This window comes from Schistocerca americana, chromosome X (genome assembly GCF_021461395.2).
Source record: "Schistocerca americana isolate TAMUIC-IGC-003095 chromosome X, iqSchAmer2.1, whole genome shotgun sequence".
In the NCBI taxonomy this organism is placed as follows: Eukaryota; Metazoa; Arthropoda; class Insecta; order Orthoptera; family Acrididae; genus Schistocerca; species Schistocerca americana.
In genome coordinates, this window is record NC_060130.1 from 966,474,791 (window position 1) to 966,486,869 (window position 12,079).

Consider the following 12,079-nt stretch of genomic DNA (forward strand, 5'->3'; position numbering starts at 1 on the left):
CTATACACAAAGTTTGCCAAGGTAATCCCATTCCTGATGTCCAGGCAGAGCTTCAAGGAATCCTCAGAACCTTAGGCCCCCTACAAAACCTTTCACCTGACTCCATCAACCTCCTGACCCCACCGACAGCCTGTACCACTGCCTTCTACCTTCTTCCTAAAATTCACAAACCCAATCATCCCGGCCGCCCCATTGTAGCTGGTTACCAAGCCCCCACAGAACGTATCTCTGCCTTCGTAGATCAACACCTTCAACCCATTACATGCAGTCTCCCATCCTTCATCAAAGACACCAACCACTTTCTCAAATGCCTGGAATTCTTACCCAATCTGTTACCCCCGGAAACCATCCTTGTAACCATTGATGCCACTTCCTTATACACAAATATTCCACATGTCCAGGGCCTCGCTGTGACGGAGCACTTCCTTTCCCGCCGATCACCTGCCATCCTACCTAAAACCTCTTTCCTCACTACCTTAGCCAACTTCATCCTGACCCACAACTTCTTCACTTTCGAAGGCCAGACATACCAACAATTAAAGGGAACAGCCATGGGTAACAGGATGGCCCCCTAGTACGCCAACCTATTCATGGGTCGCTTAGAGGACCCAGGCCTGCCAACCCGAAGTTTGGTACAGATTTATTGATGACATCTTCATGATCTGGACTCACAGTGAAGAAGAACTCCAGAATTTCCTCTCCAACCCCAACTCCTTTGGTTCCATCAGATTCACCTGGTCCTACTCCAAATCCCATGCCACTTTCCTTTCCGTTGATCTCCATTTGTCCAATGGCCAGCTTCACATACGTCCGTCCACATCAAACCCACCAACAAGCAACAGTACCTCCATTATGACAGCTGCCACCCATTCCACATCATCCCTGCAGCCTATGTCTTCATGGCAAACGAATCTGCTCCAGTCTGGAATCCCTAAACCATTACACCAACAACCTGAAAAAAGCTTTCGCATCCCGCAACTACCCTCCCGACCTGGTACAGAAGCAAATAACCAGAGCCACTTCCTCATCCCCTCAAACCCAGAACCTCCCACAGAAGAACCCCAAAAGTGCCCCACTTGTGACAGGATACTTTCTGGGACTGGATCAGACTCTGAATGTGGCTCTCCAGCAGGGATACGACTTCCTCAAATCCTGCCCTGAAATGAGGTCCATCCTTCATGAAATCCTCCCCAATCCACCAAGAGTGTCTTTCTGCCATCCACCTAACCTTCGTAACCTCTTAGTTCATCCCTATGAAATCCCCAAACCAACTTCCCTACCCTCTGGCTCCTACCCTTGTAACCACCCCCGGTGTAAAACCTGTCCCATGCACCCTCCCACCACCACCTACTCCAGTCCTGTAACCCTGGAAGGTGTACACGATCAAAGGCAGAGCCACGTGTTAAAGCACCCACATGATTTACCAACTGACCTGCCTACACTGTGAAGCTTTCTATGTGGGAATGACCAGCAACAAACTGTCCATTCGTGTGAATGGACACAGGCAGACACTGTTTGTTGGTAATGAGGATCACCCTGTGGCTAAACATGCCTTGGCGCATGGCCAGCACATCTTGGCACAGTGTTACACCGTCCGGGTTATCTGGATACTTCCCACTAACACCAACCTGTCAGAACTCCGGCGATGGGAACTTGCCCTTCAGTATATCCTCTCTTCTCGTTATCCGCCAGGCCTCAACCTCCGCTAATTCCAAGTTGCCGCTGCTCATACCTCACCTGTCTTTCAACAACATCTTTGCCTCTGTACTTCCGCCTCGACTGACATCTCTGCCCGAACTTTTTGCCTTTACAAATGTCTGCTTGAGTCTGTGTATGTGCGGATGGATATGTGTGTGTGTGTGCGAGTGTATACCTGTCCTGTTTTCCCCCTAAGGTAAGTCTTTCCGCTCCCGGGATTGGAATGACTCCTTACCCTCTCCCTTAAAACCCACATCCTTTCGTCTTTCCCTCTCCTTCCCTCTTTCCTGATGAAGCAACCGTTGGTTGCGAAAGCTTCAATTTTGTGTGTATGTTTGTGTTTGTTTGTGTGTCTATCAACCTGCCAGCGCTTTCGTTTGGTAAATCACATCATCTTCGTTTTTAGATATATTAACATGAGTTAATATAGATAAGGTTTGGGTTATACAAGTTTTATGGTACACTATCTCCACGACTTAATAAGTGACACCTCCATTTTACTGAAATATGTTACTATTTTGTACTCTGAGAAACTTTGTGCAACTACTAGCCACAAAAATAGTCAGACGACATAGCAAGTTTTTACTTAGGTTATTACCCTTTTTCACATGCACTTAGTCCAGTTCTAACCCACACCATGTGTTAATATTCTGCAGTAAGCTGATTTATTATGTTTTTTTTTTTAACCAAATACTTTGATTATTACAGAATTAAGTCTTCTGTCATGTTGTTGTTGCATTTAATATTTTGATTTTAGTTCAGCTATGTGGAAGCGAGATTAATATTTTCCAGACAACACAAACAACTACACATTTTAGGGGGGCCTGTAAACCATTAAAAGATAAGTGCGGATTCAGTTTGGACAGCATCTGCTTTCTATGACAATTAGTTTACTACTGAAACACTAAATTAATAATAGATTTTTTTTCTCCTCAACCTAACAGAAACCACGATAGTTCATTCCTCCTTTGTGAAGCTTTCTGGAATGATTTTTAACTTCACATATTTTAAGAACTGATAATCTGGATGATGATGATTTCAGTTATTACAGGAGCAATTGCATTGCTGCTCAAAATCTGAACAGTTAATATTTTACTGTTTCCTTAACTCATGAAATTTGGTAAACTTGACTACATCTAAGTCCCCTGCCACTTACACTAAATGAATACAATTGTAACAGGAGTCTCCCACAGCACTAAGGCTCCCACTAGGGCAAACCATCTTTCCTTTTGTAAACAATGTGGGTCACCACTAAGGGTAAGCACTGTACAGGGTGGCAGCAAGTTCATGAATATTTTAAGGAACTGGTTTAAAAAATTTTATTTAGAAGCCCCAGCCAAATCTTTACAAGTTTGCTCCCAGAGCAACTTCCATAGTGCATACATGACGCAAGTAGTCTGCCTTCAGAACCAACGCTGTTCTGTCCAGTTCACGGTGCACACAAGAGATGCCCTTAGCCCTCTGCTGAAACTGCTAGTGAATTCACACCATTGGTTTTGGCAAACAGCGTGGGTGGGATACACGTGACATGTGTGGATGCTGGAGCATATTGCAGTCCATAACACAGTTGCCTCGCTCTCTTGTGAACCAGACCTCAAGCAGAACAAACGTCTTTCATGACAGGCAAATCCTCCAGCTCTACGTTTCATGATTGGCCATCAATTGAAGTTAACATGAACCAGCTCCCCTTCTGCTGCCCATTTCAATTAGTAGTTCACCCTCCTAAATTGGCCTAAACCTGGTAACTTACAACCCTAGGCGTGCCCCTTGCATACTGTAAATTTGAATATATTCTCTTTATTTTACCTAATATCCTGTTCTGTCATTTAACGGCAGCAATAGATTTCCACTTACAATCCCTGACCAAATGACCTGCAGTATGTTGTCATCATAAGCCATATGTAACAACCTTTTCCCCTCCCCCTGCTCATGTACATATCTGCAGAACACAGGTGAAAAACAGACATTTGATGGAACATATGTGGACAGGCAAGAAAATACAAAGTATAGGATTACAGATACACCAAGAAGAGAATGCAGAGTATAATTACAAAAATTTACTTTTGTTTATTTAATTTCCCCATATGGTATCAAAATGTCAACAATAGATAAATTGCATAAATACAGAATAGGCATAATGTTAACCATTTAGACATAATGTTAACCACTTAGACGTATCCCTTTCATGAATAATAGTTTGTAAATTTGATTAGTCAGAGTGTGCTTTTCCCAAGACACCACTCATAAAAGGTGGGGGAGGGGTCATCTAATATTCAGGATTGTTGTCTTATACTCGAGCATATACCATATTTTTCACTCTGCATGGGAGTGTGTGTAGTATTGAAACTTCCTAGCTGATTAAACAATGTGCCAGACTTCATCTGAAAGCTCGCAGGCATCTCTTGTGTCTTTGTGTGTCTATCAGTGACACAACACCTAAATTATTTGGTGAGCTAATATCTTTACTTATTAAATTACTAATAATATTATTACTAGAGCCCAGATTTTCATGCACTATCAATCGCATCCATTCATGCAATGTCACATCATTAAATACGCATAATAAGGCAGAAATAGAATTGAAATATGTTACAGAAGATGATGTTTCTATGTCACAATAAGTGACAGATGCATACTTAGGTGAAGATATTTTGGACCATGTCTGATCAATTTGATAGTTTCTGTTACAATTTTGCTGCAACATACATTTTGGTCTTCTTTGTAAACTCAAAATCAGGATATGATCTGATAACTTTGTTATCCTAAAAACAGCAACACCCATTTCTCCACAAATGACTGTGAAGATTTTTAACCTTTACAATAACTGTCTGGGACTCCACCTGTGGCTTCTAATTTTGGTATTTCCAAATGAAAATGCACAGAATTTGTTTTGATGTAAATATGGTCTTGCTTCATATCTGTTTCCTAGGATATCACTACCGCATCTTTAATGCAAATTGCATTAGTGACATCAAAAGCCTACATTCCAAAAATGATGCAAAAATCTTACATTGCAGTACCTTAAGGCTTTTCAGTAGAATGAAGCAAACAGCTGTCAACTTCTGTAGATCTGCAGGAATTCACAGTAAAAGATGACAGCATTTATCCAAGTACCCCACTTGGTTAAAAAAGGCTGTGTGTGTGTGTGGGGGGGGGGGGGGGGGGGGGACAACGAAAACTGGAAGAATATAGCTAAATCAAGCAACATGGACAATTGCTTTTAAGAGTACCTTCAATTGGAAAAAGGACAGCTTATAAATTAATGCTGTCAGCAACAAACTTTTGTATTTTGTGCATCAATTTTCCTTGTTTGTATCATTGTTTGTAACAGTGTATTCACACAATCAAATTTTGGAGCACCTTTACAGTTACATGATGTAGAACATGGGCCAGCAATGTTAGACACTTCAAGTTATGGTAAAAATATTTAATAGCTTTCCCAGCCTTCATCACATATGGAGCAGCATTGCGCAGCAATAATAATAATAATAATTATAATAATAATACCCTTTTTTAATTTAATTTATTGCCGAAAAGTATATTGACTTCTACCGACAACTACCGAGTTGAAGTAGAGTACTTGAGCTCCCTATGAAGTTCACAAACTACAACATATTTGCAGAATTGCTTATGTACTGCATCTTGGTGCAGTTCATATGAATAAATCAATAAAAGATGGTGTCACACACGTTATTGCAAAAAAAAGGTCAAAAATGTGATATAACATGCATTACAAGTGTCCCAATTCATTCCATCTTCAAAATATACATTTACCCAGCAAATGGCCACACATGCAAAAATTCATGCAACTTGTGTTTACACAGAAATCTGGACTCTATTTATTATACACCTGCCGCGGAAAGCGAAGAACTCTCACAGTCTCATACTAATTTGAAATAAAATCATCTCAATAACCAGCAAATGTCACATGCGTGCTTTGTAGTTATAGAGGTAATTAATGCTGACTCCCGAACGTCAAATTCATTTCTTCCTAACAATTCCATTATGACAAGTATCAAACAATCCTATTATGAAGTATAACAAATTTTTGACTGGATCTGACAAAAATTATATCTGCACAGTATACAAAGCACAGTTCACAGCATTACCCTGTTAATATTTATAGAAATCACATAAGCAAAAAACTAATTGTGAACATGACTACAGCATAGGTGTAGTGAATATATACCTGATTCATTGTGGTCTCTGTGCCACCAGCTAGGTTTAAAATATTTCTTCTGTCTAGCTGATTCAGCATATGGTTCACCTGTTAGAAAATACAACACTGGTCAGTGTAACTACGCAGCTATCAAGAACATTTTGTAACTTTTGTAAACAAAGGAAAGGAAAAGAACGCAATATCATAACCATGTGACTGGCAGAAATGAACACTACCTGGTACAATTTATATAAATTAGGAATATGAACACAAAATCATGACCATCATCAGCAGCAGCATCATCATCATCATCATCATCTACTACAAGTTAAGCTTTCAAAACGCTGTAGAAACTACACCACTGGTCAGAATCACATCAAATCGCAATGGAATATTATCGGAGAAGAGGGAAAACGTATAGCAGAAGAAGAAAAATGTGTGAAAATTGATCAACAGATGGTGCTGTATGTCACGATATGTCAATGAAAACACCTGTCATGTGCACGACCCACTGAAGTTGGAATAAACATGATGGGTACATGGTTTTTCCTCCTTTCACATGTGTGACATTCACCATGACTGTCTCAATGCAGGATCGCGCTCTGCTTCTATAGCTGTATTACAAGAATGATGACTGTGCACACATCGCTCTGCAGAAGTTCCGGACACTGAAGGGTTTGAAAAAAGGCATTGGTGTGATGACTGCCGTGGAAATGGAGAAAATGATTCAGAAATTCGAAAAGACGGGTTATTTTGGTGTGCAACATGGTAGAGGGAGGAAATGAATTGATTCGACGTCAGTGGAAGCAGTGGTCACTAAAATGCAGGAGGAGACAATTGGTGGTGCACAAACATGTAGTGCATCAAGAATTGCCCAAACACTGGACATACAAATGAGCATGGTGCGTAAAATCTTATGAAACATCCTTCTTTGCTATCCATTGGAAATTATCCATGTTCAAAAGTTGCTTCCTGTCGACACGCCACCAAGAGAGACCTTTGATTTCGATTTTCTTGCTCACATGGAAGTGGACAATGATTGGCTGTGGAAGATTTTATGGACAGATGAAGTTCACTTCACAAGATATGTGAATACACAAAATTGTCAAACTTGGCCAACGGAAAACCCACATGCAAATCAACCAGTACCACTTTTTTTTTCCCCCTAAGGTAAGTCTTTCCGCTCCCGGGATTGGAATGACTCCTTACCCTCTCCCTTAAAACCCACATCCTTTCGTCTTTCCCTCTCCTTCCCTCTTTCCTGATGAGGCAACAGTTTATTGCGAAAGCTTGAATTTTGTGTGTATGTTTGTGTTTGTTTGTGTGTCTATCGACGTGCCAGCGCTTTAGTTTGGTAAGTCACATCATCTTTCTTTAATAATTTTAACTTCATTCATTTTAAGAACTGTTAATCTGGACAATGATGATTTCAGTTATTACAGGAGCTATTGCATTGCCACGCAAAATCTGAACAGTTAATATTTTACTGTTTCCTTAACTCACGAAATTTGATAAACTTGACTACATCTAAGCCCCCTGCCACTTACACTAAATGAAAACAATTGTAACAGGACCCTCCCACTGCATTAAGGCTCCCACTAGGGCAAACCATCTTTCCAGCAGTGACTGACATCCTTTTGTAAGCAATGTGAGTCACAACTCCCCAGGAAGGGGTAAGCAATGTACAGGGTGGCAGCAAGTAAAGGAATATTTGAAGCAACTGGTTTCAAAAATTTTATTTAGAAGACCCCAGTCAAATTTTTACAAGTTTGCTCCTAGAGCTACTTCCATAATGCATACATGACACAAGTTGCCTGCCTTTCAGAACCAACGCAGTTCCGTCCAGTTCACACTGCTAACAAAAGATGCCCTCAGCCCTCTGCTGAAACTGCTAGCGAATTCACACCACTGGTTTTGGCAAACAGCGTAGGTGGGATACAGGTCACATGTGTGGAGGCTGGAGCATTCTGCAGTGCAGAACACAGTTGCCTCACTCTCTTGTGATCCAGACCTCAAACAGAACTGACATCTTTAATAGCAGGCAAAGCCTCCAGTTCTACGTTTCATGATTGGCCATCAATGTAAGTTAACATGAACCACCTCCCCTTATGCTGGCCATTTCAATTAGAAGTTCAATCTCCTAAACTGGCATAAACCTGGTACTCAGCACATAAATTATTTGGTGAGTTAATACCTTTACTTATTAAATGACTCATAATGTTATTACTAGAGCCGAGATTTTCATGCACTATCAAATCGAAACCATGCATGCATCCATGCAATATCATATCATTAAATATGCATAATAAGGCAGATAAATAATTAAAATATGTGACAGAAAATGATATATCTATGTCACAAGGAGTGACACATACATATTTCAGTGAAGAAATTTTGGATAAAGTCTGATCAAGTTCATAGTTGTTTCACACTTTTGAAACAAAATATTTTTGTCTTCTTTGAAAACTCAAAATCAGGATATGATATGATAACTTTGTTCTCTTAAAAACAACAACACCTACATCTCCACAGAATGATTGCAAAGATCTTTAACCTTTACAATAACTGTTCGGAACTCCACCTGTTATTTGCAAATATGGTATTTTCAAAGAAAATGAACAGAATTTGATTTGAAGTAAATGTGGTCTTGCCTCATATCTGTTTCTTTGAATATCACTATCACGTCTTTAATGCAAACTGCGTTAGTGACCTCAAAAACCTATAGCCCAAAAATGAAGCAAAAAACCTACACTGCAGTACCTTATGGTTTTTTGGTTGAATGAAGCAAAGAGATGTCAACTTCAAAAGATCTGTAAGAATTCAATGTCTCTTACTGACAACGTAATCAAAATTACCACAGTAAAAGATGGCATCATTAATCCAGGTACCCCACCTGGTTAAAAAAGGTTGTAGGGAAACAGCTAAATCTGGAAGAATATCTCTAAATCCAAAAACATTGACAAGTGAATTTAAGAGTACCTTCAATTGGAAAAAAAGGGCAGCTATCACATATTGCTATCAGCAGTTTCAAACCATTCTATTTTGTGCATCAATTTTACTTGTTTGTATCACTGTTTGTAACAGTGTATTCACACAATCATATTTTGGAGCACCTTTACAGTTACATGATGTAGAACATGGGCCAGCAATGTTAGACACTTCAAGTTATGATAAAAATATTTAATAGCTTTCCCAGCCTTCATCACATATGGAGCAGCATTCTGCAACAACAACAACAACAACAATAATAATAATAATAATACCCTTTTTTAATTTAATTTATTGCCGAAAAGTATATTGACTTCTACCGACAACTACCGAGTTGAAGTAGAGCACTTGAGCTCCCTATGAAGTTCACAAACTACAACATATTTGCAGAATTGCTTATGTACTGCATCTTGGTGCAGTTCATATGAATAAATCAATAAAAGATGGTGTCACACACGTTATTGCAAAAGAAGGTCAAAAATGTGATATAACACGCATTACAAGTGTCCCAATTCATACCATCTTCAAAATATACATTTACCCAGCAAATGGCCACACATGCAAAAATTCATGCAACTTGTGTTTACACAGAAATCTGGACTCTATTTATTATACACCTGCCGCGGAAAGTGAATAAGTCTCACAGGCTCATAATAATTTGAAATAAAATCATCTGAATAACCAGGAACTTTCACACACATACTTTATAGTTATAGAATTAATTAATGCTGACTCCCAAACTTCACATTCATTTCTTCCTAACAATTCCATTATCACAAATATCAAACAATTCCATTGAGAAGTATAACTAATATTTGACTGGATCTGAAAAAAAATAATATCTGCACAGTACACAAAGCACAGTTTACAGCATTACCCTGTCAATATTTTTAGAAATCACATAAGCAAAAAACTAATTGTGAACATGACTACAGCATAGGTATAGTGAATATATACCTGATTCATTGTGGTCTCTGTGCCACCAGCTAGGTTTAAAATATTTCTTCTGTCTAGCTGATTCAGCATATGGTTCACCTGTTAGAAAATACAACACTGGTCAGTGTAACTACGCAGCTATCAAGAACATTTTGTAACTTTTGTAAACAAAGGAAAGGAAAAGAACGCAATATCATAACCATGTGACTGGCAGAAATGAACACTACCTGGTACAATTTATATAAATTAGGAATATGAACACAAAATCATGATCATCATCAGCAGCAGCATCATCATCATCATCTACTACAAGTCAAGCTTTCAAAACGCTGTAGAAACTACACCACTGGTCAGAATCACATCAAATCGCAATGGAATATTATCGGAGAAGAGGGAAAACGTATAGCAGAAGAAAAAAATGCATGAAAATTGATCAATAGATGGCACTGTATGTCACAATACGTCAATGAAAACACCTGTCATGTGCACGACCCACTGAAGCTGGTATAAACATGACGGGTACATGGTTTTTCCTCCTTTCACATGTGCGACATTCGCCATGACTGTCTCAATGCAGGATTGTGCTCAGCTTCTATGGCTGCATTACAAGAATGATGACTGTGCACACATCGCTCTGCAGAAGTTTCGGCCCTGAAGGGTTTCAAAAAAGGCATTTGTCTGATGACTGCCGTGGAAATGGAGAAAATGATTCAGAAAGTCGAAAAGACGGGTGATTTTGGTGTGCAACGTGGTAGAGGGAGGAAATGAATTGATTCGACGTCAGTGGAAGCAGTGGTCACTGCAATGTAGGAGGAGACAATTGGTGGTGTATAAACGTATAGTGTATGGGGAATTGCCCAAACACTGGACATATAATTGAGCATGGTGCGTAAATCCTTATGAAACATCCTTCTTTGCTATCCATTGGAAATTATCCATGTTCACAAGTTGCTTCCTGTTGACCCGCCACCAAGAGAGACCTTTGCTTTAGATTCTCTTGCTCACATGGAGGGGGACAATGATTGGTTGTGGAAGTTTTTATGGACAGATGAAGCTCACTTCACAAGATATGTGAATACACAGAATTGGCAAATTTGGGCAACGGAAATTCCACATGCAAATCAACCAGTACCACCTCATCCTGAAACAGTCCCTGTGTGGTGAGGGTTTACAGCATCATTTACCATAGCTACATATTTTTTTGAAGTGACAGGAGCTTCAGGTGCTGTACCCTGTACCATCACTGGTAAGGGCTGTGAGTATCTTTTGTGCAATGATGTCATTCCAGCTCTCCAACATCGTAGATGTGTGGATGGGATCATGTTTATGCAAGATGGCACCCCTCCACACATTGAAAATCCAGTTAACCAGCTGCTGATGCACTATTACAGAAATGCTAGAATTATCAGCCACCATTTCCTTACAGCCTGGCCATCCTGAACACTTGATTTTAATCTGTATGGCTTCTGGCTGTGGGGCTATCTGAAAGATGATGTGTTCAGTGTTCCGACTGCCAACTTCGCTGCACTGAAGGCACACATTGTGGAACACATCCTAGACATGACACCGGAAACACTTCCATCAGTTGTGGAACATGCTGTTTCTCAATTTCAACTTGTTGCAGAAAACAGTGAACAGCATTTTGAACATGTTTTGTACCAGTCACACAGAAATTAATAATCCTATTTGATTTTGATTCATGCTTTCCATGCAGTTTTTGCCACAGGACAGTTAAAAAAGCAATTTTTCCCATCTGATGTGATATGACCTTGCCATGGTGGATGGGCTTACATAACAAAGAGTATCACACCTGTATGCCCATGCATACTGAGTAGTACAGTTTGTTTAACGTCAAACGTACACCTTAGGCATTATTGTGTGATTCATTTGTCATTTGTAGTAGAGAATCATTAAATTATGAAGCTTACAGTGCCATCTATTGCTACATTTTGTAGCTTTTTATTTTTGTTCTGCCATATGTTTTCTCCTCTTTCCAATAATATTCTGTTGCAATTTGATGGCATTCTGAACAGTGGTGTTATTTCTGCATCAGTTTTAAAGATTAAATTTAATTAGAATACTCCTGTACTACAACTAAATTTCTATTCAATGAAGTGTGATCTAGTGCATCATCACAATTACAAATACCCAGTGAAGTAGGTAACACTGTGGTTTTCATAAAGATGCACTAGTACGCTAGTTGGTGAGGCTATAGACTCTTTGTTACTGAGAAACTTCCCTTTGTCCATTACAGCATGTTTCAACAAATACTTCAACAAAAACTTAATTCTACAGCAC

General features: G+C 39.5%; 1 protein-coding gene across 1 annotated transcript in view; it reads right to left on the reverse strand.

Moving 5' to 3' along the window:
* The window catches only part of LOC124555342, an 856,442-nt gene that overhangs the window by 441,649 nt on the left and 402,714 nt on the right, over positions 1–12,079 (reverse strand). Inside the window, exons 15-16 of the mRNA XM_047129223.1 lie at positions 9,803–9,880; positions 5,888–5,965 (exon numbers count right to left, since the gene is read on the reverse strand). Coding sequence (XP_046985179.1) covers positions 5,888–5,965; positions 9,803–9,880 — 156 coding nt within the window. The remainder of the gene's footprint in view (positions 1–5,887; positions 5,966–9,802; positions 9,881–12,079) is intronic.